The sequence below is a fragment of the Gopherus flavomarginatus genome, chromosome 9 (assembly GCF_025201925.1).
Source record: "Gopherus flavomarginatus isolate rGopFla2 chromosome 9, rGopFla2.mat.asm, whole genome shotgun sequence".
NCBI classification, from domain to species: Eukaryota; Metazoa; Chordata; order Testudines; family Testudinidae; genus Gopherus; species Gopherus flavomarginatus.
In genome coordinates, this window is record NC_066625.1 from 59,389,302 (window position 1) to 59,416,151 (window position 26,850).

At 41.9% G+C, this 26,850-nt stretch overlaps 1 protein-coding gene across 4 annotated transcripts in view; it reads right to left on the reverse strand.

Moving 5' to 3' along the window:
• The window catches only part of TLN2 (talin 2), a 357,752-nt gene that overhangs the window by 183,765 nt on the left and 147,137 nt on the right, over positions 1–26,850 (reverse strand). For all 4 annotated transcript variants that reach the window (XM_050966960.1, XM_050966961.1, XM_050966962.1 and 1 more), the window contains 2 exons: positions 5,303–5,474; positions 112–209 (listed from right to left, as the gene is read on the reverse strand). In XM_050966960.1, the coding sequence (XP_050822917.1) occupies positions 112–209; positions 5,303–5,438 (234 nt within the window). In that variant the 5' untranslated portion in view covers positions 5,439–5,474. The remainder of the gene's footprint in view (positions 1–111; positions 210–5,302; positions 5,475–26,850) is intronic.

The following is a 26,850-nucleotide window of genomic DNA, read 5'->3' on the forward strand; positions in this document are numbered from 1 at the left end:
ACAAATGGTTTGTCCTTGCATCCAAACGTTTTTCAAGAACTTAAGTTCTTTGTATTATATGACTGTCTCAAAATCTGTTGGTGAAAAAAAGATGACAGAATTTTGCTGTACCCCACTTCGCAGCATATAATAATCCAGTGTCCTTCCAGCTTCCAACCAAATACCTTTCCGAGGATCTTCATCTGACAAGAACAGTCCATAGTCAGAGGCTGAGGAACAAAACAGAAAAGGCACTATTACTGTGGCAAAACAAACAAAGAAAAACAACATGGTGACCAGCATTCAAGTTCAAGCTTCTGTCAATTTACGTTCCACTCTTAATGAGTGTTTGGCAGAAGTATAGTTACTCCAGTTAAAGAAAATGTAGCTTAGACTGCAGAGGGCACGATTTTAAAGACAGGCTTTACTCTACACTGAAGTGGATGGTTCATCAAGCAAACCTCATCCCGCATGTGTAATACAGAGTTATAATTAACTATACTTGAATAAGAAACTTTTATAATAATCAAAAATGCAGAAAAGTTCAGATTTAAGGCTAACAGACTTTTCACTCAATCACTTCATAATACTAACCAACAGTTCAGCTTTAAAACATGCAGAGTTTACTTGATGAAAGTGTTTCACTGAATAAACTAAGAATCCATGAAACATCTAATTCAATTGATACTACCTTCCTTGCAATTTCAACTACGTGAAGTTATTCCTCTCTTTTGTATCTGTCATAACAGTGCCTGTGAGTACGCGGCACATACTTTGGACTAAACACGTCACGATCTCTTTATTGACACAAGTTAAAAGCAAGATTGTAGCGTCAGGTTCATACAGACTACCAGCCATTAGAAGTGCAACAAAATAAAGACAATAGTTTCTGCCAATAAAGCCTAAAGAGGTTTATCTTTTTGTTGAATAAAATGGTTAAACACCTTAAGATAGTGAATTATTATACAAACTGCTTTGAGCCAGCTTTCAAAGAAAATAATCTGCCTGCGTTTTTAATAGATGCTGTGTACCCTAACTGTCTCAAACATACAATTTATGAAGAAATGAGCTTCTCAGAGGAATTTAGCCTAAAAATATGGAGTTTTAATGGAGAAACCTTTCCCAAAGCCTCTGAATGTAAAAACACACCAGAAAGTTCCTTACATAGATTAATTTAGGAAGCTAATCACTGGAAAGAAAACCCATACACACAGCGATGATTAGGAAACATAAGTTCAGCACACAGTCAATTACATCAAATCATTCCACAAATTGTGCATCTAATATAGCTCCAAATGTTCATTCCTTTCTGTTCAATCGCAGATAAGCAATGACCTTTGCACAGTACATATTATTCTTACAGAAAAATTAGCATATTGTGTTTATTGCATTCTGGTGTTGGTTTGACAGTGACAAGCCAATCAGTCTGTGTCACTTGGTGTAATTATGTAGTATCCCAAACTAACCTGTCATGACAGTCTACACTATAATGCTCCCCACTTATACAAGACTTATCAGAATTTTGTAAAAAGTATGTCTTGCAAAGTATCATTGTATAAGTCAATCTGCTGAATATTACTGCCCTGTTTAAAATGTGTGCATCAATACTGTACATTGAGTTATGATATTTGCCATATGTTTGTTACTGAAACATCTGTGAATCTGGGCAACACCAAGATTAGCTCTTTAGAAATAAAGGACTGGCATATCATCCCAAGAAACACCTCAAGCTGCAAGTATACAGAAGGTGAAAGCAATAATTTTCAATTCATATGAAGGATTGAGTGCAGAGCATATAGGTAATGGGTAGAGCTCTACTCAGATACAAAATTTGTATCTGCATCAAATCTGCAGTCCACAAAAATGATCTCCAGATACCTGCAGGGTTTTAAATATAACATTTGTAGAATGTGCAATTCGCAAAAATGAGCCGTGGATATCCACAGATTGGCAGGGCTCTAGCAATAGGGCATCCAGACCCCATGAAACAGCACGGACTTTATCAGTAAAAAAAAAAAAAAGAGAGTCAGGATAGAAAAAGGGCCTGGCCAACTCTCTCCTCCTGCCTCTCTACTGAAACAAGATTGTTTGAAGGATTTGGAACTGGGAAAAATTAGACGCAGGCTGGGAAGGGAACCCAGACTGTGTACTAAGAACTGTAAACTGCCTGCAACATTAAGAGGGGTGGGAAAAGCTGTTTGTTTCAAATTTAGTCTTGGTAAAGTTTAGGAAACAGCTTGCAGTTTTCATTTCTTTTTGTAACCAATTCTGATTGTCTATGTCTACATCACTTATAATCACTTAAAATCTATCTGTAGTTAATAAACTTATTTTAGTGTTTTATCTAATCCAGTGTGCTTTTGGCGGAAGGGCTTGGGGAAATCTACTCAGGTAACAAAGGCTGGTGGCATGATAATTTTCTTTGTTAAAATGATAGACTTTATGTACCTGTATTGCTCAGTAAGTTACTGAGAAGTACAAGATGGTACATTTCTGGGGTGCGAGGCTGGATTAAGGGATATGCAGATGTCACCCAATATGTAATTCAAGAGTGGCTGAGCATACCGCTCTCGTATTTGTCTAGTAGTGACTTGAACGCTAGAGGCTGGTGTGAGTGGACAGAGTTGAAGCCCAGACAGCAAAGGAGTGCATAGCATACACCACACTGGAGAATTAATGGGGCACAGCTGTCCTATAATTCAGATTGTACCATCAAGAATGTCAAACTTGCCAATTAGCTCAGTAATTACATTTCTACTTACCAGTGTCATTCACACATTTATTGCAATGCAATTGTATGTTTTTAAAAAAACCTTCTACACAAGAGAAAATTAGATGAGTTCCCTTCCTCTTGCACCTGACCTTAAAAAGATATGCAGCCCTAAATTTCTATTGATTTCAACAGATGTTGAGTACATTCAGCACCGTGCAAGACTGGACTAATAAAATGCCTTTCCTTATATCCATATACACCTCTAACTCAATATAACGCTGTCCTTGGGAGCCAAAAAATCTTACCGCGTTATAGGTGAGACCGCGTTATATTGAACTTCCTTTGATCCACTGGAGTGCGCAGCCCCACCTCCCTGGAGCACTGCTTTACCGCATTATATCTGAATTTGTGTTATATCGGGGTAGAGGTGTACTAAGGCCCTGTCATGCTAAAACACTCCTCTACAAGGGAGAAAATATTTCTGTACTGAAAACATACCACTATTCTTGTGATAATTAGACTACCTAGAGAAACAACAGTATTTTAGAGTGGTAGCTGTGTTAGTCTGTATCAGAAAAAAGAATGAGAAGTACTTGTGGCACCTTAGAGACTAACAAATGTATTTGGGCATAAGCTTTCGTGGGCAACAACTGCTTCAGAATTTATAACAGAAATAATAGCTCTAAAGTAGGGGAGAGATATGTAATCAGCAGGTTCATTATTTTTTATTATTTGTATTACTGTCATACTTAGGGGCCTTAGTGACAGGCCAGGACCTGGTTGTAAGGGCTTACATTCTAGAGGGACAATATAGACAGCACAAAGCTAGAGGGTTGTGATAAACCTGAATTGTTCAGCAAAAACATTGTGTAGCCTGGTAAGAGTGAATTTATGTACTACGCAGTAGCTTGAAAGGGCTCTACCTCTGAATCAGGCACAGCAGAAAAGTTGTCAACAGAATGAGGACCTTGAGGAGCAAATGAGAAACTATTCATTACATATTCTCTGAATAATAATGTTATAAACTTTACTAGCAAAACAAACAAGATCACAAACATTTTAATATAGCGAAGGAGATAGTGCCAATACAAAATGGCCAACACTTGCATACTCTCATTATTCATAGTGAGGAATCCCGTAACTGGTGGGGCAATCAACCTATGGTCATCAGGCCAGCACAGTCCAACATTTCCTACTGTCCTCAGACTGGGTCTTAGCTTTTATAGTGGGTTATGCTAGTGCCCACCGTGTCTCAGACATATTAATGATGGTTTCAACTTTCTTTCCTTATATGTACCTTCAGACCTCTATACTTAGGGTCCTACCTTCAATAGGTCAATTAGTCACTTAGATTATATTCATTAGCATTCACGTCAATTTGTTGCCATGGTATACCTGCGGTTAATTCATGTACGTTTTGGTCAAATTCAGCGTCCTTTTAAACTTTCTCTAAAATTACGAAAGTATACTTCTGAGGCATCTTACTTCACCTGTTGTCAACTAATACCACTCTTGTTTATTTTAATACCTGGTGATTCAAAGTCAAACTATCGGTTAATTACAACTTACCTAATAACCACGTACATCATTACTGCCATTTTATATCAAATTATCTAGGGCTTGGTTATGCTAAGATAAATGTTATACAGGCCTCAGGCCTGTAGGTCCCTGTGTTACAGCTACAATATCTGTGCATTACTTCTAAATAGGTCTTACAACATGGCTGCCTAGAGTCCCTTCCATGTCCTTACCACACTTCTCAACAGAGTTTATAACTAGGTCGCAGCATGGTTTCACTCAATACAGTTTGTATCTGCATGTGGCACATTTAACCTACGTTAGTAACTATGGGAGCCAACATTGTTTTGCCCGTTGTAGGCCCAGGCTGGCACATAGTTGTCTTTTTGTAACCATTTCAGCACTTTTCTTTGCCGTGCACAAGGCCCTCTAACCAAGCTTGTGCAGTCTGTTTGGCCCATTATCCTCCTTAGCTCTGAGTGCACTGGGTCCCATTTCCTGCTAAAGGCACTGACTGTGCATGCTCCAGGCAGTCCCCACTCGCTGCAGTCCTGGGGAGCAGCTGCCCATATTTCCCCAGACTGCCCTGTTACCAACATAGCTTGACAATGTGGTAGATGTGGATGTGCAAACAGGGAAAGATGCTCTGTAGACACAACCTGCATGTGAGAGAGCTGGTCGGGAAGTGAAAGTTTTGATGATTAAAATTTTCATCGAAAACCTAAAAACTGAGTCTTCTGGTTTTTGGCAACCAAAAAATGTTCCTTTTATGAAAACCTGAAAGTTTCACAAATAAGAGTTGTTGTTTGTTCAAACCCATTTTTCATTAAAAAAGTAAATGAGATACTTGACCCACTCTAGTTGTAACCAGTTACAGATTTATGCTTGTGGTTTTAGTGCATATTAGACCTTGAAAGAATGGGATTTTTAAAACAATTGCTATTCAACCAAGAACATTAAGTGCAGAGAGAATGGAACACCTTTCAAGTAGAACAAATTGTGGAAATGCATTTTTTTTTCTTTAAACAAACTTTAGGAGGGGCAGTTGGGGGGGGGGGTGGCGGAGAGAAGGATATAGATTTACAGACTAACCTTGCCCTGTTTGAGCCTCAGGCACTCGCTCACGAATAACTCTACATGCATCATACACTGCAGTGGATGGTTCAAACTGCATCGTCTTCACCACATTGCACTGGCGGACGCAGATCTTCAAGGACACGGCCACCATGGTGCCAGATCACTTCTGGGAGCCCACTAAAAATACCTGGAAAAGTAGTAATAGAATGAGCCCTCTGCATTTTATAATTAATGTTTTCAGACTTCCATCTTTCAATTAATTTAAAAGAAATATCGAAATGAAGTGCATAAATTAAACACATTCAAATATCAATTCTGTAGAAACTCTCACTAACATATCACAGCTAGGAGATTATTTTTGTTGGCATGTTTTAAAGTCACTTTAAGACAAGTAAGTATGTAATTTTACAGATCTAACATATTGTCTGAGGCATGTCAAATAATGCATCCGCTGACAATACCTCGTCCTTGGGCATCCATCCAACAGTGCATCCTTTAGTACTGACTGAATAGTGGTTTCATGATTTTAACTGAATTAATCCATTAGTTTTGAACTCTTCAGTAGTATAAATTCATATTAAAAGCCCTACTTTAAGGAACAATGCATGCTTAAATCAAAACAAATATTAACATGTCCTCTTGTCAAAGCCACATATGGATCCAAAGTAAAGTTCTTAATTAGTTTCACACACTCAGATTTTAAGGCCAGAAGAGACCATTGTGATCACCTAGTTTGACTTTTTCTATAACATTGGCCATTTGCCTTCCTGTAGTTAATTCCTGCTTCAAGTCCAATAGCTGTGGTTGAACTAAAGCAAGTATTTTCCAGTATCGTGATTTTAATATTTCCAGCAACAGAGAATCCCACCAGAACCCCTTGTTTAGTTCTTCCTGTGGTTGACTATGTTCACCATTAAAATTTTTCACCTTATTTGTATTCTGAATTACTCTAGTTTCAGCTTCCATGTGTGCTATTTTCACAGTAGTGTTCCCCTATTGGGTCTGGTTTATAAAAATGAACACTCAAAACCTTATAGCCCTCTTCCCCGGGCTCAATAAGTAGCAGTTTGTAATAGGCTCCAGAATCTGTATAGTCCCCCCCTTTATACCCCCAGGGCTGGACAACCTCTAAACTGAGACTGTCTCTGCAGGTCTCCTCTCCCAGAAGGCTGCCTGGAATCTCTGGAGAACTCTATCCTGTACTCTTTCAGCCATGGACTAAGTTAGCTACAGGATTTCCTACTGTGGCTGGTCATGTGACCTAATACCACAGATCCCTAGTTCTGTCAAGTAATTACGTTCCCCAGCATGCCTGGATTTAGATGAGCCAGACCTCTCAACAGGGCTGTCTGGTCTGGATCCTACTACTTTAAAGGGTTGAACCACCTTAAGAACAAAGAATGGCCATACTGGGTCATACCAAAGGGCCATCTTGCCCAGTATCCTGTCTTCCAACAGTAGCCAATGCCAGGTGCCCCAGAAGGAATGAACAGAACAGATAATCATCAAGTGATCCATGCCCTGTCGTCCATTCCCAGCTTCTGGCAAACAGAGGCTAGGGACACCATTCCTGCCCATCCTGGCCAATAGTCATTGATGGACCTATTCTCCATGAATTTATCTAGTTCTTTTTTGAACCCTGTTATAGTCTTGGACTTCACATTCTCCTCTTGCAAAGAGTTCCACAGGTTGACTGTGCACAGTGTGAAGAAATACTTCCTTTTGTTTTAAACCTGCTGCCTATTAATTTAATTTGGTGACCCCTAGTTCGTGTGTTATAAGAAATATTTCCTTATTTACTTCATACCAGTCTTTATTTTATAGACCTCAATCATACATATACATTTGTTCAAGTACAATATAGGTCTGGTTGGTATGGAACTGAGAACTTACTCATCCTCCAGGATGCATAATCACAATTCCAGGTAATGGGGCCCTACCAAACTCCAGGAGGACTACAAGACTAGCTTTTTATCTGAATTAGTCAGCTCCTCTAGAAGAAAACTTCAAGCCACTTTAAAGAGTCACTAGGTAAGTAAGCAGGTAAAATTTACTTCAACTCAGAAGTTTGGGGGACACACAAGACAGACACTTTCCTCATCTACAGCCACTCTGACTGCACATCCCTAGTTGTCACCCAGCACCCCATACTGGACCCCATACAGGGTATCATCAAATGACGACCCATACTCAATGGGGACCCCATCCTGAAAGAAATCTTCCATGAACCCCCTCTCTGGCCTTCAAACATATCTCCACTGCCACAATGATCAACACCCCCCACAGCACACCTTTCAAATTCCAGGGGTCCTAAACATGCCTATCACAACATGTGATGATCTCATTCAGTGCACTAAATGCCAAATAGCAATGGTGGGAAACCAGGAAAATCACTACGCTCTCGAATGAACCCACATAGGAAAATGATAAAAGACAAAAACACCATATCACCTGTGTTCTCATCCTGAAAGGATACCTGTACAAAACTTTCAAAAGACAAGCCTGGCAACTTAAATTTATAATTTTGCTAGACACTAAAAATGATGGTCTTAATAAAGAGACAGAATTTATGGCTTATTACAACCATCTGTAACCCACTAACTCCCTTTTTTTTCCTATGAATAAAGAGGTGTTAACAGACCGCTTCACCTTGAAAGGTCCCATAAAATACGTGGTAACTACTTATGTTAAACTATCTGTTCAATCTTATATTTAGCTGAGACACACTGGAGTACCTTTCCCAGACCTGAAGAAGAGCTCTGTGTAGCTGAGGCCTGGTCTACACTACGCGTTTATACTGATTTTAGCAGCATTAAACCAAATTAACCCTGCACCCATCCACACAACGAAGCCCTTTATTTCGATATAAAGGGCTCTTAAAACTGATTTCTGTACTCCTCCCCAACGAGGGGAGTAGTGCTAAAATCAGTATTGCCATTTCGAATTAGGGTTAGTGTGGCCGCAATTTGACGGTATTGGCCTCCGGGAGCTATCCCACAGTGCACCATTGTGTCCGCTCTGGACAGCAATCTGAACTCGGATGCATTGGCCAGGTAGACAGGAAAAGCCCCGGAACTTTTGAATTTCATTTCCTGTTTGGCCAACGTGGAGAGCTCATCAGCACAGGTGACCACGCAGAGCTCAGTACAGGTAACAATGCAATCTCCTGAGAATCGAAAAAGAGCTCCAGCATGGACAGCACGGGAGGTACTGGATCTGATCGCTATATGGGGAGAGGAATCCGTGCTAACAGAACTCCGTTCCAAAAGATGAAATGAAAAAACATTTGAAAAAATTTCCAAGGCCATGATGCAGAGAGGCCATACCAGTCAGTACAGTGCCGTGTGAAAGTTAAGGTGCTCAGACAAGCCTACCAGAAAACCAAAGAAGCAAACGGAAGGTCCAGGGTAGGGCCGAAAACATGCTGCTTCTACGCTGAGCGGCATGCAATTCTAAGGGGGTCCGCCACCACTACCCCATTCTTGTCCGTGGATTCCGAGGTGGGGGTGGTAATCTCAGCCACGCCTGAGGATTCTGCGGACAGGGAAGATGAGGAGGAGGAGGAAGAGGAGGACGAGCTTGCAGAGAGCAAGCAGCACTCCATTCTCCCCGACAGCCAGGAGCTTCTTCTCACCCTGACGGAATTACCCTTCCAGCCCTCCCAAGCCACTATACCACACAATGAAGCCATGGAAGGGACCTCTGGTGAGTGTACCTTTGTAAATATAAAACATGGTTTAAAAGCAAGCGTTTCTTAATGATTAATTTGCCCTGAGGACTTGGGATGCATTCGCGGCCAGTACAGTTACTGGAAAAGTCTGTTAACATGTCTGGGGATGGAGCAGAAATCCTTCAGGGACATCTCCATGAAGCTCTCCTGGAGGTACTCCAAAAGCATTTGCAGAAGGTTTCTGGGCAGGGCAGCCTTATTCCGTCCTCCATGGTAGGACACTTGACCAGGCCATGCACGTAGCAAGTAATCTGGTATCATTGTATGACAAAGCCTAGCTATGTATGGTCCCGGTGTTTGCTGGCATTCAAGCAACATCCATTCTTTATCCTGCTGTGTTATCCTCAGGAGAGTGATATCGTTCATGGTAACCTGGTTGAAATTCAGGAATTTAATTAAGGGGACAGAGATGGCCATTCCTACTGGGCTGTTTGCCTGTTGCTTAAAAGAAATCCTTCCTTGCAGGTAGCCAAGCTGCTGCAGTCAAACCATTTATCTATCCAATATAGTAAATCATAGATTTTAGACGCTGCCTTTTCATGATATCATTAGGGTAGGAACATAGCCTGGTCTTCCATTTTACATCCCCATCAATTTAATATTTTGAAGTGAATATGTAATCTGATGTGCCAAAATTAGAAATTCAGTTACATGTATAATAGTCAGTGCCCTATCAAATCAGGATTAAACATATCCAGTGGAAGTACAGTTGCGAATAAAACCATCTTGTTTTAATGTCAAGTTCTTTTATGATTTAGCAGGGGTCTGCTCCCAGGAGATATTTCCTAACTGGTTCATTTAAGCATCAGCCAACAAAAATGTACACCACAAGACTGCCACAGTCTAGAAATCTGCATACATGCCAGTATGGTCAAAAGCAAAATACTTTTATACTAGATTAACTTTGTAACAAGATCCAACTGGTCAAGAGTTCGGCATTCCTCTAATTGTTAGTACAGGGCACCAGCAAAACAGGACACATGACATTCATTACTGTTCGTGGGAGAAGAAAACTTAATTCTGCTGCAACATCTAAAAGATCTGATCCCAGACTGGTGCCTCAGAACATTCCCTTAAGCAAATGAACAGAAGAACCTGTCAGTAGCACAATCTACTTTTTGAACAGAATCAAACTGATTATAGATGAAAATCTATGTACTGAGAAAGGAGGCTTTAGAACAAAAATAAATAAATAAATAAATAAAAGTGTAAAACACGTCTTTACCCAGAGATGGTTGAGAAAAGGCTTGCTCACCAGATATTAGTCCTGAATTGTACAGAGTTCACCATAGCTTTTGACTGCATTGACGGCAAGTCACTATGGAAAATCTTACAAAAATATGAGCTTCCTAAAAAGATAGTTTTCACTGACTAAGATGCTGAATGAAGGTTCAAAATGTTATATAAGCACAAAAAGTGGAAAAACTAGTTTGATATCATCACTGGAGTGCAACAGAGATGCGTCTCATTGCATCTCCTCTTCTGCATTGTGGTTATGTAATGCAAAAAAGCAAAAACAAAGGAAAATACATGAATTACGTGGAGTAGAGAAACACTTTGAGGTCTTGATTTTGCTAATTACATTGTTCTGCTGCCACATGATGCTGCTATGAAAAAGACCACTACCGATGTCAAATGTGAGGCTTCCCAAGTAAGTTTAATCAGCCAAAAGGAAATGAAAGTTATGATAATTGAAAGAGGAGTCAGCAAAGATGGTGTATATCTGATTGAGAGGGAAGAATAAGGCATGGTTAACAAATTTGTACATCTTGGAAGCACAATTACTGCCGATGGTCAACTTCCTAAGGAGAGAGAAACAAGAACTGGGAAGGCAAGTGGAGCCTTTTTGAGACTAACAAATGACTGGAAAAAATAAGGACTTTCACAGAAGAACCAAGACAAAAAGTTATACATTGTCATTTTGATACCCACACTGCTACATGTTTCTGAAACTTGGTAAATGCCAGAAACCCCCAACGGGAAAAATGCATTTCAACAGAGATACTTGAGAAAAATACTTGGTATCTGCTGGGAGGATAAAGGAACCAACACTCCTTACAGACTGTAGAGACAATGATGTGAGAAGGCTGAAGTGTTTTGGACATGTTGTAGGGATGCCAAAAAACAAACACACACCTGTATTCCTAGAACAAGCCTTTGACTGGATACCAGTTGACAGAAGGCAGAGAAAAGAAGGACAAGTGATGTAAAAGGAAACCACTGAGAAAGATGTCACTGTCAGAAACAGACTACAATGAAGCAAGAAACGTGGCATTAGACAGAGGTGAAAAGACAGGGTTGCTTCTTGTCTCACAAGGCACAAGAAAAACTAATAATAAATAATACATACCCTATGCCTCAGTCCTCTGAAATTTAGAATACAACAGTTGGAGGCTGCAGATTGCATTTAAACATGCATTAAACTACTTAATCATCCTTAAAGTTTAACTTACAAGCACAGAAGACAGGTTTATGCCTTTTGATGCTACTTTCTGCCTAGCCAAGAAGCTATTTCTTTTCTCTACTGGTGCTGCCCACTGATCTAAACAGCAGCATCAAGAGCTGCCAGGCCTCTGAGTCTTCACTCTGGTACAATTCACTCAAATAATGAAGAAGCAGTGACATCAACTGTTTGCCTGCAGACTTAGAAAGACAACACAGCACCAGTTCACATCACTTCTGTGTCTGGAAGTTTCCCTGCAGCCATCTTAAAGGCTGGATCATTTTCATGAAAGTTTGAGTTTTCTGGAAAATCAATGAGTGGCACTTGCCAAGCAATCTCATGTGTTTGCATGTATATTCCAAGACTTGCTAAACAAAATTAGATGTCAAATCTTCAGGAAACTGAACAAATAATTCCCTGTATTTATAAAGTACACTGAGTCTTAGCCCAAACTAATTTGAAACAAACAATAAAAAATTCTGAAAAACAAAATATGGATTGGAAATGCCAAGTCAACCTTCATTTAGAAGTACATCCCCCATGACCCCAGCCCTGATTCCAGCCTCCACCACATACCCAGCCCCCACACACCCCATGCCCTGACTCTTGCACCCCCCACATCTCCACCCCCACCCTGAGCACCAAATGGGAGCTCCTGCACCGTCTCCCCATTCCCACCTGCACCCCTCGCACCAAATGGGAGCTTCCCAGGTAAGCACTCCACACCCAAACCTTCTGCCCCAACCCTGAGCCCCCTCCTTCCTTCTAGCTCCTGGCCAGACTCTACACCCTAACCCCCAGTCTACTCCTTCACCCCTAGCCCTGTGCTCAGTGCACTCCCACCCTCCACTCAGTGCAAAGAGAAAGAGAGAAAGAGAATGGGCTCGAACCAGGGAGAAGGTAGGTACCCATTCTATGTGGGCAGGGCCAGGACCCCAGACCGCAGCAGGCTGAGCCGCTCAGCCCACTGCTGGAATGGGGTCCCGGCTGCCGGCCCCCTCAGCCCGCTGCTGGCCCCGGGTTCTGGCTGCTGGCCCCTTGCCAGCCGGGGTCCCAGCTACCAGTCCCACTCAGCCTGCTGCTCGCCTAGGTGAATGGAACGCCAGGCCAGCAGCGGACTGAGCGGACCGACGGCATAAGATCAGCATTATAATTTAATTTTAAATAAAGCTTCTTAAACATTTTGAAAACCTTGTTTACTTTACATACAACAATAGTTTAGTTGTATAATAAAGGCAGAGAGAGACCTTCTAAAAAAATTAAAATGTATTACTGGCATGTGAAACCTTAAATTAGATTGAATAAATGAAGACTCGGCACACCACTTCTGAAAGGTTGCCGACCCCTGTTCTAGTCTTTGTAGAACAACTTCCATTTTATTAGCTATGATATTCAGGGAGAAAATATCCTCAAACTCAACTGTACAAAAGGGCACAATGAGCAAGTCTAGTTGAGGAACTATTACTTAAGACCTAGAGTGGTTGGTAGGACATGCAGTTTACTAGCAACTCAGCAATAGTTATATTGCAAATGTACAATGTGACTTAAAGATAACTTGGACAGCTGAATATCATACAAATTCCAGAGGAACAAGTCTTATCACAGTTCTCTTAGAGAACTCCTAGTTGAACAGACTTCATTTGTCATGAGGGGGGCAATTATAATGAAACAACTAAAAGCAGAGTCTGGAAATCAAGAGTCACTGGACTCATGAGAGACCACTGAACATCTTCTTGCCAAGTTATTTCAATTCAATAGTTTCAAGATGCAGAAAAACGTTTTTAACAGGAACTTAATGAAGGAACTTTTTAACAGGAACTTACTGACAATGTGAATGATTTCATTAAGCAGTACCTGAGAACAAAGGCGGAGCGTCTGTGGGGCAGGGAGGGATTGGAAACAGAAGTCTGCTTGAAAGGATAAGGTATCACTAGTGCAAGTTCTGCAACTCACTTAGGACAGACTGCTGTAGTCTTTCAGAAATCTATTTTGGATTTTAGTTCACTTAAGAGTGGGCAGGTAAATTAAATAGGTTAAATAAATAACAAACACCCTCCTTTTCATGTAGCAATCAAACTGCTATGAAACTGTTCCTTTGGAAAAATTAGATTTATATATTTTATCCATATATAATCTATTCAAGTTCTATCCTGTGAAGCCCAAGACTTGTACAGTAGTCAAGAGGAAGCAGACACGAGGATGCTTCAGCGTGTGCCAATATGGCTTTTGGTTCTCACAGTGGCAAAGAAATCATCATAATTACATTACCTGATACAAAAATGAAACACACAGATAACATACAAATTGAAACAGGCACCATTACCAGTACAACTGATGAGCATCACGTCATACTTGTGCATACAGATTGTGCATACAGATTGAGAGACACTCACTCTTGTTTTTGGCAACATACTTCCTGCTGTACATACTTTAGCAGGATGTGACTCTGTGTCACCCCTATTTGGTATTGAGGGGAAAAATCAGTGTTTAATATTGTTAAAACAAAGGGAGCTTACCACTTCGGTGATCTTGACAAATTGGGGGATGAGTTCCTTAATTTCGGTAGCAAGGAAGTTGGTAGCAATGCTGTAATACCAGATCAAGAAAGGAAAGGAGTCCCACGGAGCCCTGAATTATTTGTGTCTCAATCTAGCCATCAAAAAGGAAAAGTCATTGGCCAAACTCCCACCATGTGAGGAGACTTTTAAAGAACATGTCAAAAGCGCATCTTGGCAAACAAAGATTTGGATGCCTTTGCACAAAGGTAAGCCACATATTGGAATACCATTGCAACAGAGAAGAAAAAATGTGGTAACGGCACTACTTGACAGCTGTACATCATACCTCATCTTAAAGTCGACATACTAAGCTTTGAAAATGATGTGTGAGTGTATAGAAAAGGTACATTAAGTTAAACAAATTGGTGGTATTGGCCGCTTACCTATACAGTTACTGACTTGAGCCTCTATAAATGTTAACTTCAATACCTATATGTCAACCTGGAAACCGGACCCATAAAATATCTTGTATAAAGCTTTAAACATCAAATGGTTATTATTAATATGCTATTAGTATTAAAATCCTTATATAGTTGCCCAACACCACAAAGACCATTGTCTGGCTTCTCATATACTTTCTAATACATCTGCTGCTCATTCATGGTTCTCTTTAATCTTGAGTTATTGTTCAATGACTTCTTGAATGGCCCTATTATATCTACCTCTGCAATTAATCCAAGCTCTTCTGGGTTTTTTTTTTGTCACAGCTGCACACACCTTAACTATCCTTCAACTTCTTTTATCTCTCTGCGGTTTCACAAGGGGGAGTCAAAAATATATTGTGCTTCTTTGCTATTCATCATGGTGATGTTACTGTGGGTCAATCACTTCTTTGACCCCTATAGCTCTAATAATTATGTATAACATTGTTGCAGGGATAAATGCTGTGCTACTCTTTCTCTTCTGGAAGTATTGCTGCTAATGCACTGTGCACTATTTTGTACTAACAATGGAAAGTATGGAAGTCCGCATTGTATAGCGCGGCTTCTTGTGAAGTGAGGAGTCTAAGTACAGTGAATTAAATCCTGAGGGCACTGGGAGTTGCAGATGCCCAGTGACCCTCAGGGATTTCTTGACCAATATCTGGAGAGCCAGGTCCTAGCTCGGACTGAAAGGAAGAAAGACAGCTCTGTTACTGCCCATTGTTGAAGCAAATATGGAAGCTATGATTTAAGACAAAATGACCTGTTACGCTAATGGGTATTAATATTGTTTCTGACACTTATTTTCTTTTCAATTGTTACGCTCAATAGATATTGGAAGCATAAATCCATAAAAGGTAGTTCAAGCACCCAGATTTGTAACTTAATTATATCATAATGAGGCACCTTCAGTGTAACTCTATGTGGCTATTTTAATTCAGGAAAAATGTTAATGCACTATCATTAAGTATTTAAACATAATAAGGTATAGCTAGTTTACCTGATGTACAGAATTAATTCTCCTATTAAGATCTGTTTGGTCATCAGAGAATTGCTCTCTTAATATAAATGATAGAATCAGTATGTTAAACTGTAATGGCTAAAGTTGTGCTGTTTAATTTACATAAAGTAATCAGGCACATTTTACCAAGTTTCCTCTGGTACAGATGGACCTGGATAAAATGATTTTCCAAGTCAGGAATCCCTTTGCTTTAATCTGCAGTGTGTGAAATTTCTGGATAAGCGGTCGAGATGCACACAAAGACTCTAGTCCATCAGACAAGTACATTGTAGCTTCCACTCTGGAATACTCTTTCTACTGGCTGTAAGGGTTTAACTGAATTGGGGTAATGGTAGTTTATTAGATCAAATCTGTATTAGTTCAAATACTACATTACTAATGACTTCTGTTTTCCCTACTACCACTACTTAAAGGATTACTTCAGTTAACTGTATAATAACTGCTGGGATAGGCTATTCCTGACTTGTTTAGACCTTTTTGTGTTAGCCTAGGGGTGGTTATGTATCCATTTCCAGATCAATGAAAATTGATACATATGCCAAATGCAACATATCATGGCGCTGGCTGAACAGAGTATTGCTTGAGACCTCATGAGTTGTCCTGCACTATGTAACACTGGCTGGCTCTGAATGCCTGGCGAGCTCACCTAATTCTGGATGACAGTGCTGATCATAATGATCAACACAGCCTCTATTGTGATTTCAGTATCTAGTGGATTTTGTTTTACTTAATATCTATACAGGCTGAGAGCTGAACTTCCATAGTGAATAAGGTAGTTGTTGATAAAACTTTACCTACAGGAAACCCAGAGAAGGCATTAGTTGGTTCAATATCAGAGTTGGTGGATATGAATAGTGTGCATACAAGTTAGTTATGTAATTACACATGCTCTAGAAAAGACATGAAGAAACCCTGTTGGTGATATCACTCAACATTGCATATTAAGATTAATATTTTCAAAGAATATTAAAGGCAAATCTTAGTCATGTGCAAGAAATTCATACTTAAATTAATCTGTCTAAGCATTGGTACTATAAACAACTGTGCTGTCACTGCATCTGAAGACTAAGATACCCTGATATGGCTCTGAAGAGGCAGAGGGCATAATAGCAAAAAGTAGAACTTCAGAATACACTGGGGACATATATAATCATTTTAAATGAGAAGGAAAACATTTAAGAACACTTAGAATGCATTGAATGACCCCATTAGGTCATATTCTAGCTATTTTGAAGCATGACGATATTAAGAACATAAGAACGGCCATATTGGGTCAGACCAAAGGTCCATCTAGCCCAGTCCCCTGTCTTCCAAGAGTAGCCAATGCCAGACACTTCAGAAGGAACGAACAGAACAAGCAATTGTTGAGTGATCCATCCCCTGTCGTCCACTCTCAGCTTCTGGCAATCAAAGGCTCCAGACACCCAGAGCATGGAGTCGCATCCCTGACCATCTTGGCTAATAACCATTCATGGACCTACCCTCCATGAACTTGTCTAATTCTTTTGGATCTCGTTATAATTTTGGCCTTCACAACATCCTCTGGCAATGAGTTCCACAGGTGACTGTGTGCTGTGTGAAGAAATACTTCGCTTTGTTTGTTCTAAACCTGGAGCCTATTCATTTCATTGAGTGACCCCATTTCTTCTGTTACAAGAAGGGGTAAATAACACTTCCTTATTCACTTTCTCCACTCCATTCATGATTTTATAGATCTTTTCCAGTCTCTTTAAATCTTTCCTAATACAGAAGCTGTTCCATACCCTTATTCATTTTTGTACCTCTTCTCTGTACTTTTCCCAATTCTAATATAACTTTTTTGAGATGGGGCAACCAGAACTGCATACAGAATTCAAGATGTGGGTATAGTGTGGGTTTACATAGTGGCACTATGATATTTTATGTTTTATCATCTATTCCTTTCCTTGTGGTTCCTAACATTGTTAGCTTTTTCAACTGCTGCTGCACATTGAGCAGATGTTTTCAGAGAACTATCCACAATGACTCCAAGGTCTTTCTTGAGTGGTAATAGCTAATTTAGATCCCATAATTTTTTATTATAGTTGGGATTCTGTTTTCCAACATGCATTTATCCACATTGAATTTCATCTGCCATTTTATTGCCCAGTCACCCAGTTTTGTGAGATCACTTTGTAACTCTTCACAGTCTGCTTTGGACTTAACTATCTTGAGCAATTTTATATTGTCTGCAAATTTTGTCACCTCTATCTTTACCCCTTTTTCCAGATCATTTATGAATATGTTGAACAGCACTGATCCCAGTACAGATCTTCAGGGACACTGCTGTTTACCTCTCACCATTTTGAAAACTGACCACTTATTCCTCTGATCCCATCTCTACTGGTGGTGGCCTTTGGTACTTCACCATCAGAAAAGCTTCCAGCAAGAAGGAGGTTTGCGTTGGGTGTAATCCTACACTGTCAGGTAGTTTTTTAATCATATATTCACAGATAATTTTAAAGTGACTGATTGTTGGATATCAAGCTTAGAAACTTTTTCCACAGAGACACAGGGTGTCTACCAATCACCTCATATTTCCTACATCCAACCTAAGACCTGTTTGACACTATTTTTCTAACTTTTTCACAGAGTTACTGTTGTCATACCTGTCAAAGATTGCCATTACAGAGTGAGCTTTGTCAAATCCTTTCAAGACCTCCCTCAAGTACTCAGCAGCCAATTCATGGCCTGTCCAGAATTTTTTTCCATCCATCATTTGTGCGACAGCCATGGCATCTCTGATGTATACTGAGGTTTCTTTGTTGCATGCTCTTAGCTCAGGGATTCCTTCAGCTTAAGCTTCATGCTGATGCTGAGGTTTGAACCAACTACGGACTGGACCTGGACCGCACAGCCCCAGAGTTTTCAGGGTAGCGCTGGAGTCCTTAAGGCTAGGCAGTTTACCGTCCGTATCTTTCGCAAAAGGGGCCTGGCCATCAAAGGGGAGGTCCTGCATCGACTGCTGAGCCTACATTAACAGACCTGAGAGGAGCAGCCAGGACGCCCTTCACATGGAGGTGGCCGAGGCCATGGTGCAAGATATGGAGACTGCTGCGCCCGAGGCTGCTTGGAGGGCAGGAGCGGCGCCAGGATTTTTGGCGCCCTAGGTGCAGGGCCGGCTCGCTGGTTCCGTGGCTGCGGTGGACCTGCCGCAGGCGTGCCTGTGGATGCTCCACCGGAGCCGCGGGACCAGCGGACCGTCCGCAGGGACGCCTGCAGGAGGTCCACCGGAGCAGTCTGCCGCCCTTCTAAATCCTGGTGCCCTAGGCGACCGCCTAGGTCGCCTAAATGGAAGCGCCAGCCCTGTTGGAGGGCCACTCTCACTGTAGCTGTGCCCTCTTCAAGGAGCAGCTGGAATTCCTTCTTGGACCCTTCGGGCAGCGAGACCTCGAATTTGGCCATTGACTTCCTCATACTGTAGTGATAGCGGCAAAGGAGGCCTTGGTGGTTGGCCACTGTCGACTGAAGGCTGGAAGACACACAAATTCTTCACCCAAACAGATCCAGTCTCTTCAAGTTTTTATTCTTGGGCATAGCCCAAGGTTGACCCTGCCTCTTCCTCTGCTTATCGGCCTCAACTATGAGGGACTTTGTGCCAGCTAAAGGCCATGAGTATCTCTATACTCACCTGGCCCCAAAGTATTTGTGCTCGGCCCTTTTTGAGATGGGTGGCAGGGTGGAGGGGGTTTGCCACAGGGCATTAATTATTTTCAATACTCCCTTGGGTGCGGGTGCCGTGGAGCAAAGGACATTGAACAGGGAGTCAGATGGCTCCTCAAGTTTCTCTGCCTGGAGCCCCAAGTTAGAGGCAACCCTTTTCAAAAACTCCTGATGAGCCTTGGCGTCATCTTGCGGAACTGGGTGAGGGGGACCCGTAATCGCTCCGTAATCACTTCGTCCAGCGATGAGGAGGACGAAGCCCAGCACTGAGTGATCCACATCACTTGGCGGTCCAGCTGGCTGCTCCTTAGGTCCTCATGGGCCTGGAGGCTCTTCCCCTGTGGGGTCTCCAGCTCCAGAGGAAGGCGGGATGCTGCGGCCGATGGCCTGAGTCCCCCACCACTGATCAAGCAGCTTGGGTGAACCCCCACGGATTCCAGGGATACCACGATGCCGGCCATTGGCCCGGAGACGATGGGGTCGGCTGCAGAGCCGAAGAGGTTGACCGGTGCCGGGGCTTGTCCTGATACCAGGGACTCTTGATTAGCACCAGAGTCCTAAGTGGAACGGACACTGTGGAGTGACTATGATCAGCTGGCCTGGTGGCCCTCCTCATCATAGTGCCAGCCGTTGTGCCTCAACACTGACCTGTCCGATCAGGACAAGTTCCTCCTGAGGGACCCTGGGGACCTTCGGCATTTGGCAGGTCTGCGTCAGTAGACCGGTGATCTACACCTCACACTGTTTGACCTGTAACTGGAAGTCAGAGCAGGCTTGTTGTCAATAGAATCTCCCCAACTGAAGGGATTCACATCTTGGCTATGGGTGTGGTCAGGTGGGTGACCCATGACCGTTCTGCCAATCGGTCACAGGACTGGTGCTGAAATGTTGGAGACCCAATGGGTCCGTCTCAATGCTCATGCCGGGAGGGTGCGTGCCTCTACAGGTCTGCCTCAGGTTTCCAGTGAGCCGCACCTCGAATCCCACTGTCTGTGCCCAAGGTCCAGAGACCGATGAGGCCTTCTCTGAGCCTGCCTCCTAAAGTCTGAGGCATGATGGCTCTGTACAGCCAAGTGCTCTCACAATGGAGAGTGGTGCTGCTGAGGCTGGGACACTCGGAACAGTCCCAAGGCAGGTTTACCCCTGGGCTTGGGTACTGCCAGAGCCCGTGTGGGTGGCACAAGTAGCGTCAGGATCTCCTGCGCTGCCTGCAGGGCCTCGTGCATCGACAGGATGTTGCGTTGATGGAGACCCTCGTCACTGTCCAGTGTGGCAGGCATAGTATGGGAGGGACTTGACCACTCGACATGAGCTGGGTCCCAACTTCCTGATGGAGGTGTTGAGCCGCCCAACATGGGTCTTGGCTCTCCTCCAGCCCTCTCTTTTCCCTTATGGGAAATGGGAGATCTTCCCCTCGTGGACCTCTTAGGCTTCTTCGCTGGGGCTGGGGAGTGGGATCGATGCTGGCTCGTAGACAACACCGGTGTGGCGCTCTGTACCAACACTGAGGTGCTCGGGGCTGAGTCGGACCTCTGCTCTGGTGCCAGGATCAGCGACAACTCCATCAGGAGTGCCCTGAGGTGGATGGTGTCTCTCCTTTTTCATTCTAGGTTTGAATGACTTACAGTGCGACACTTGTCGCTTATGTGTCCTCCTCCTAGACACCTTAAACAGTTAATGTGCAGGTCACTGATGGGCATGGGCAGCTTACAACAATCGCATGGTTTAAAGCCTGGGGATTGGGGTATGCTGAGTTCCATCCGGGACCAACTAACTAGAACTAATACTAAGGGTAAATACTACACTATATACAACTAATTTACAAAGAAACCTCTGAGAGAGACACTGAAATAAGCAAAAGCTAGCTGAAGCAGCAGAAGTTCCAGCACTGTCACTGGTGGCAGGAAGGAATTGAGAGTAGGGGGAGCCGGCAGCGCCCCTTATACCGTGCCTTGCGGGCACCGCTCCAGAGGACGTCAGAGCCAGTCTGCTATGGATACTGCTAAGGGAAAAACTTCCGGCACTGGTGCACGTGGCGAGCACACACACCTAATATGGAATGGACATGAGCAAGCACTCGAAGAACTACCAGATTAGTCATCATTAAACTAATGGCCAATTTAGCAAGGCTTCTTTAATGGAATTTATTGCAAGTCAAAGACTTTACTACTGGATTCTTATTATGAACCCCAAATGTGGTTATTTGAGTGGGGTGGAAACTATGGTCATCTTAAATGCTCCCCAGGCCTCAACTTATTTTTTGAGAATATCTGGGGCATAATTTTGGTAAAGTAGCAGACATATATTGTTTCTGCATTGTTAGAATCTAGTGTGCACCGACCACTTGAAAAACAGTTTCAGAGGAAAACTGTGATCACACTGATTCACCCCGATGCCACTTAGTTATTCCGCTTATGCAGACCATACTGACGAGGCCTCAGATATGAGTCATGACAAGGAGTATTTAGAACAGCACCATACCTCACTGTACTGGAAATAGTTTACCCAAGGAGGCACTTGCAACAGAAGTCTTGAAAACATATTATATTTTGAATGACCTAAACAAAAATCCAGCATTCCTAGACTAAAAAAAAATTAGATTTATTGGACTGCCATGATTCACTAATGGATGGTCTGCTCCTATAATTATATTTGCAATTTTTTTAGGATATAAGAACATAAGAGCGGCCGTACTGGGTCAGACCAAAGGTCCATCTAGCCCAGTATCTGTCTACCGACAGTGGCCAATGCCAGGTGCCCAGAGGGAGTGAAGCTAACAGGCAATGATCAAGTGATCTCTCTCCTGCCATCCAGCTCCATCCTCTGATGAACAGAGGCTAGGGACACCATTCTTTACCCTTCCTGGCTAATAGCCATTTATGGACTTAGCCACCATGAATTTATCCAGTTCTCTTTAAACATTGTTATAGTCCCAGCCGTCACAACCTCCTCAGGCAAGGAGTTCCACAAGTTGACTGTGCGCTGTGTGAAGAAGAACTTCCTTTTATTTGTTTTAAACCTGTTACCTATTAATTTCATTTGGTGGCCCCTACTTCTTGTATTATGGGAATAAGTAAATAACTTTTCCTTATCCACTTTCTCCACATCACTCATGATTTTATATACCTCTATCATATCCCCCCTTAGTCTCCTCTTTTCCAAGCTGAAGAGGCCTAGCCTCTTTAATCTTTCCTCATATGGGACCCTCTCCAAATCCCTAATAATTTTAGTTGCCCTTTTCTGAACCTTTTCTAGTGCTAGAATATCTTTTTTGAGGTGAAGAGACCACATCTGTACACAGTATTCGAGATGTGGGCGTACCATGGATTTATATAAGGGCAATAATATATTCTCAGTCTTATTCTCTATCCCCTTTTTAATGATTCCTAACATCCTGTTTGCTTTTTTGACCGCCTCTGCGCACTGTGTGGACATCTTCAGAGAACTATCCACGATGACGCCAAGATCTTTTTCCTGACTTGTTGTAGCTAAATTAGCCCCCATCATATTGTATGTACAGTTGGGGGTATTTTTTCCAATGTGCATTACTTTACATTTATCCACATTAAATTTCATTTGCCATTTTATTGCCCAATCACTTAGTTTTGTGAGATCTTTTTGAAGTTCTTCACAATCTGCTTTGGTCTTAACTATCTTGAGCAGTTTAGTATCATCTGCAAACTTTGCCACCTCACTGTTTACCCCTTTCTCCAGATCATTTATGAATAAATTGAATAGGATTGGTCCTAGGACTGACCCTTGGGGAACACCCTCTCCATTCTGAGAATTTACCATTAATTCCTACCCTTTGTTCCCTGTCTTTTAACCAGTTCTCAATCCATGAAAGGACCTTCCCTTTTATCCCATGACAGCTTAATTTACGTAACAGCCTTTGGTGCGGGACCTTGTCAAAGGCTCTGGAAATCTAAGTACACTATGCCCACTGGATCCCCCTTCTCCACATGTTTGTTGACCCCTTCAAAGAACTCTAATAGATTAATAGGACACAATTTCCCTTTACAGAAACCATGCTGACTATTGCTCAACAGTTTATGTTTTTCTATCTGTCTGACAATTTTATTCGTAAGTATTGTTTCGACTAATTTGCCCAGTACTGACGTTAGACTTACCAGTCTGTAATTGCCGGGATCACCTCTAGAGCCCTTTTTAAATATTGACATTACATTAGCTAACTTCCAGTCACTGGGTACCGAAGCTGATTTAAAGGACAGGTTACAAACCTCAGTTAATAATTCCGCAACTTCACATTTGAGTTCTTTCAGAACTCTTGGGTGAATGCCATCTGGTCCCGGTGACTTGTTAATGTTGAGTTTATCAATTAATTTCAAAACCTCCTCTAGTGACACTTCAATCTGTGACGGTTCCTCAAATTTGTCACCTACAAAATCCAGCTCAGGTTTGTGAATCTCCCTAACATCCTCAACCATGAAGACTGAAGCAAAGAATCCATTTAGTTTCTCCGCAATGACTTTATCGTCTTTAAGCACTCCTTTTGTATTTCGATCGTCAAGGGGCCCCACTGGTTGTTTAGCAGGCTTCCTGCTTCTGATGTACTTAAAACACATTTTGTTATTACCTTTGGAGTTTCTGGCTAGCCTTTCTTCAAACTCCCCTTTGGCTTTTCTTATTATACTCCTGCACTTAAGCTGGCAGTGTTTGTTTTCATTTCTATTTGCCTCACTAGGATTTGACTTCCACTTTTTAAAGGAAGTCTTTTTATCTCTCACTGCTTCTTTTACATGTTTGTTAAGCCATGGTGGCTCTTTTTTAGTTCTTTTACTGTGTTTCTTAATTTGGGGTATACATTGAAGTTGGGCCTCTATTATGGTGCCTTTAAAAAGGATAGCAAGATAGATAAGCATAGCCATCTTTGACCCCACTGGGTCAGACTTTTCAGTAACTGACTAATCTCCTGTCCAGTTCACAAACTAGTACAGAATAAATGCAGTGCTTACAGTACTCTGAAAAAATGAGGGTGGAGTCTATCATTTCCTATAGAAATGAAAGCAACATCACATATGCATGTGTCCTTCAGCCCTGCCCCAATCAATTCTGCCCCATATCTGTTCTGTTCTCCCATCCTCCATCAATCAGAAGTAGACTATTTGATGAGGAAATGAAGCACAGACACACTAATGATTTGTCCGGAGTTATACAGGAAACCTGTGGTGGAGCAAGGACTTTAATCCAGGTCTCCCAAGTCCCAGTCTATCCACTCCTCGCAATAAAAATTCCTACTCTGAGTTAACGGCTTGGATACGTCCTGGGGATACACTATGCGGCCCTTGAACTTAAAGCAGAAGTCTTCAGAACGTGTTACCAGTGCTGTATGTCCCTTTCCTTGTCTCTTTAAAAAAAAAAAAAAAAAAAAGAAAAAAACCCTGAACTGGTCTTTGAATCATTTTTATACACAGCAGGCAGTGGTAATGCTGCTGGTATTGAAGCTTTGGATACCAGATACTATCCAGTATATTATTTCATTTTTTGAAGTTGAAGCCAGCAATAACCCTACCCTACTCTTTTGATTAATGGAACCAAGGTCACAATGGTCTCAAAAGCAGGGGATGCTCCTTTAAGGAGAAGGTAGACTGCTTACTGATTTATGACAAAACAAGAAAAAGGCACTCAGACCAAAATCAGCATTGCACCCATGCAACTAAAAACCCGTTCCTTAACCCTTCTAGTTACATCTTTATAACTTTCTTGGGTTTCAAGCCTAGTGAAGGGAGCTGACACAGCCTTCGATACAGACCCAAAGAGGAACAACTCTGGCCAATATCTCTAGCACTAGATTTGTTATTGTGAAATTAAGCCTTAAGTATAAAATTCTCTCATTAGGTGGAGATTCAGCTGCCACAAGATTCAGAAAGGGACAGCGCAGTGCATGACTAATCAAAAGTGTCAGACGACATCTGGGGAATAGAGACAAACCCAAGGCAACCATACAGATGTTACAATGTAAGTATTTGCAACTTGTGAGGCAGTCCAAGTTACTGCATCCTGCCTGTCTAACCAACTATTTTAAATATGTGTATTTACATTTTCACCTATTTTTAAGTTACTGTTACTGCAACTGGCTTTAAGCTGCTTGCCAGTGTTATTTGCTACATGCTATGTTGACATGCCAAGATACAGCTAAAAGCTCACCAAGCCTAAAAAGTAATTTTTCCCACAGAATCCTCAGGAGACTTCTCCCTGTCACGGAGGGCTAAAGTACACAAACAACCCAGATATACTCTGTTCCTTGTAAAATATATTCAAAATGAGGTTTTAAGAGCACTTTTTCCACCATGAATAATAAACCAAACAGAATGACTTCTGCAAGTATCAAGAAGCCAGAGAACTTGCACTGCAAAATTAGAGTCTTCAGGAGGAAAGGAAAGATTTTTAGATACTTCCCATTATATTTTTAACACCCCAATTTTGTAAAATGATTCCCTGGGAGTTCATAACAGAATTCCTGTTTCTTTCCTCCACAACCAAGAGCTGAAGCTCAGAGCAAAGGGTGGAGCTGATGGTTGCAACAGCCCAACAGATCTCTGTATTCCCTGCTGTCTTCTGTGCTGCAACCAGGTGTACTGAAGTCTCTATGTAGTTCTTGGCCACCCAGGAATCCCCCTGTAGCTACAGGTGGTATTGGAGGTGCAGTACATCAGCCACATTATGCAGCTATGACTTTACTGACAGGGTGTAACCCCCAACTGTACCCAATGGCCAGCCACACCAGTATAACAAATATTTGCTGCAGTGTTGATGTTGAAAATTGGGTAAGAAGGGTTTTGGGGTTTTCCAGTATACATCTCTATAAAACTATCAGTCAGTGAGGCAATTTGTTAAGAAAAATAAAATGTATCTCAAGGACAAGCTGTGCATAAGAGTCAGATTCAGTTTCACATCTTGCCCAGTAGGTGCTCAGAGAGAAAAGACTCAATCTTTTTCGAGAAGAGCATCTTACTGAACTAAAATGACCTGTTTCAGATTATCGGAGAGTGGCTCCAATAGGCTCCAGTCATGCAACATCCACTGGGTAAATCTGCTTTGGGATTGGGGAAGAAATCCATCAAATTTTGCTAAACGTTATACACATACCTCAGTTAAAAAAAAGTCACTTTTTTATAATAATGGGAGATATAACTATCTCCTAGAACTGGAAGGGACCTTGAAAGGTCATTGAGTCCAGTCCCCTGCCTTCACCAGCAGGACCAAGTACTGATTTTTGCCCCAGATCCTTACGCGGCCCCCTCAAGGATTGAACTCACAACCCTGGGGTTAGCAGGCCAATGCTCAAACCACTGAGCTATTCCTCTCCCTTAAAGCCTTACAAAAGTCTTTCCAAATTCTTAATATTTCAGATATGAGCATGATTCCCTGTACCAAATACTCCCAAAAGGGAAATAATAAACATTTTAATGGTGACTGTTGTGAGCAGTTCAAGTAAAAAAATAAATAAAAATCAAATAGTTTTGGGAACTAAATTCCAGAACACATTACTTCCAGTCTAATAGCTGAAATTTTCTAAACAATGTATACCATTTAGCCAAATATCTCCCATTGGTTTTTAAATGCACAGTAGGTAGCTAAATCCTCCATACTAGCTTGAAAGAGCTCAGCCATTACAACTATAGTTCAGTTCATGGCGCATTTCCAAAGTGGAGGCACCAACCTACACACTTCCAATGAAGTCTAT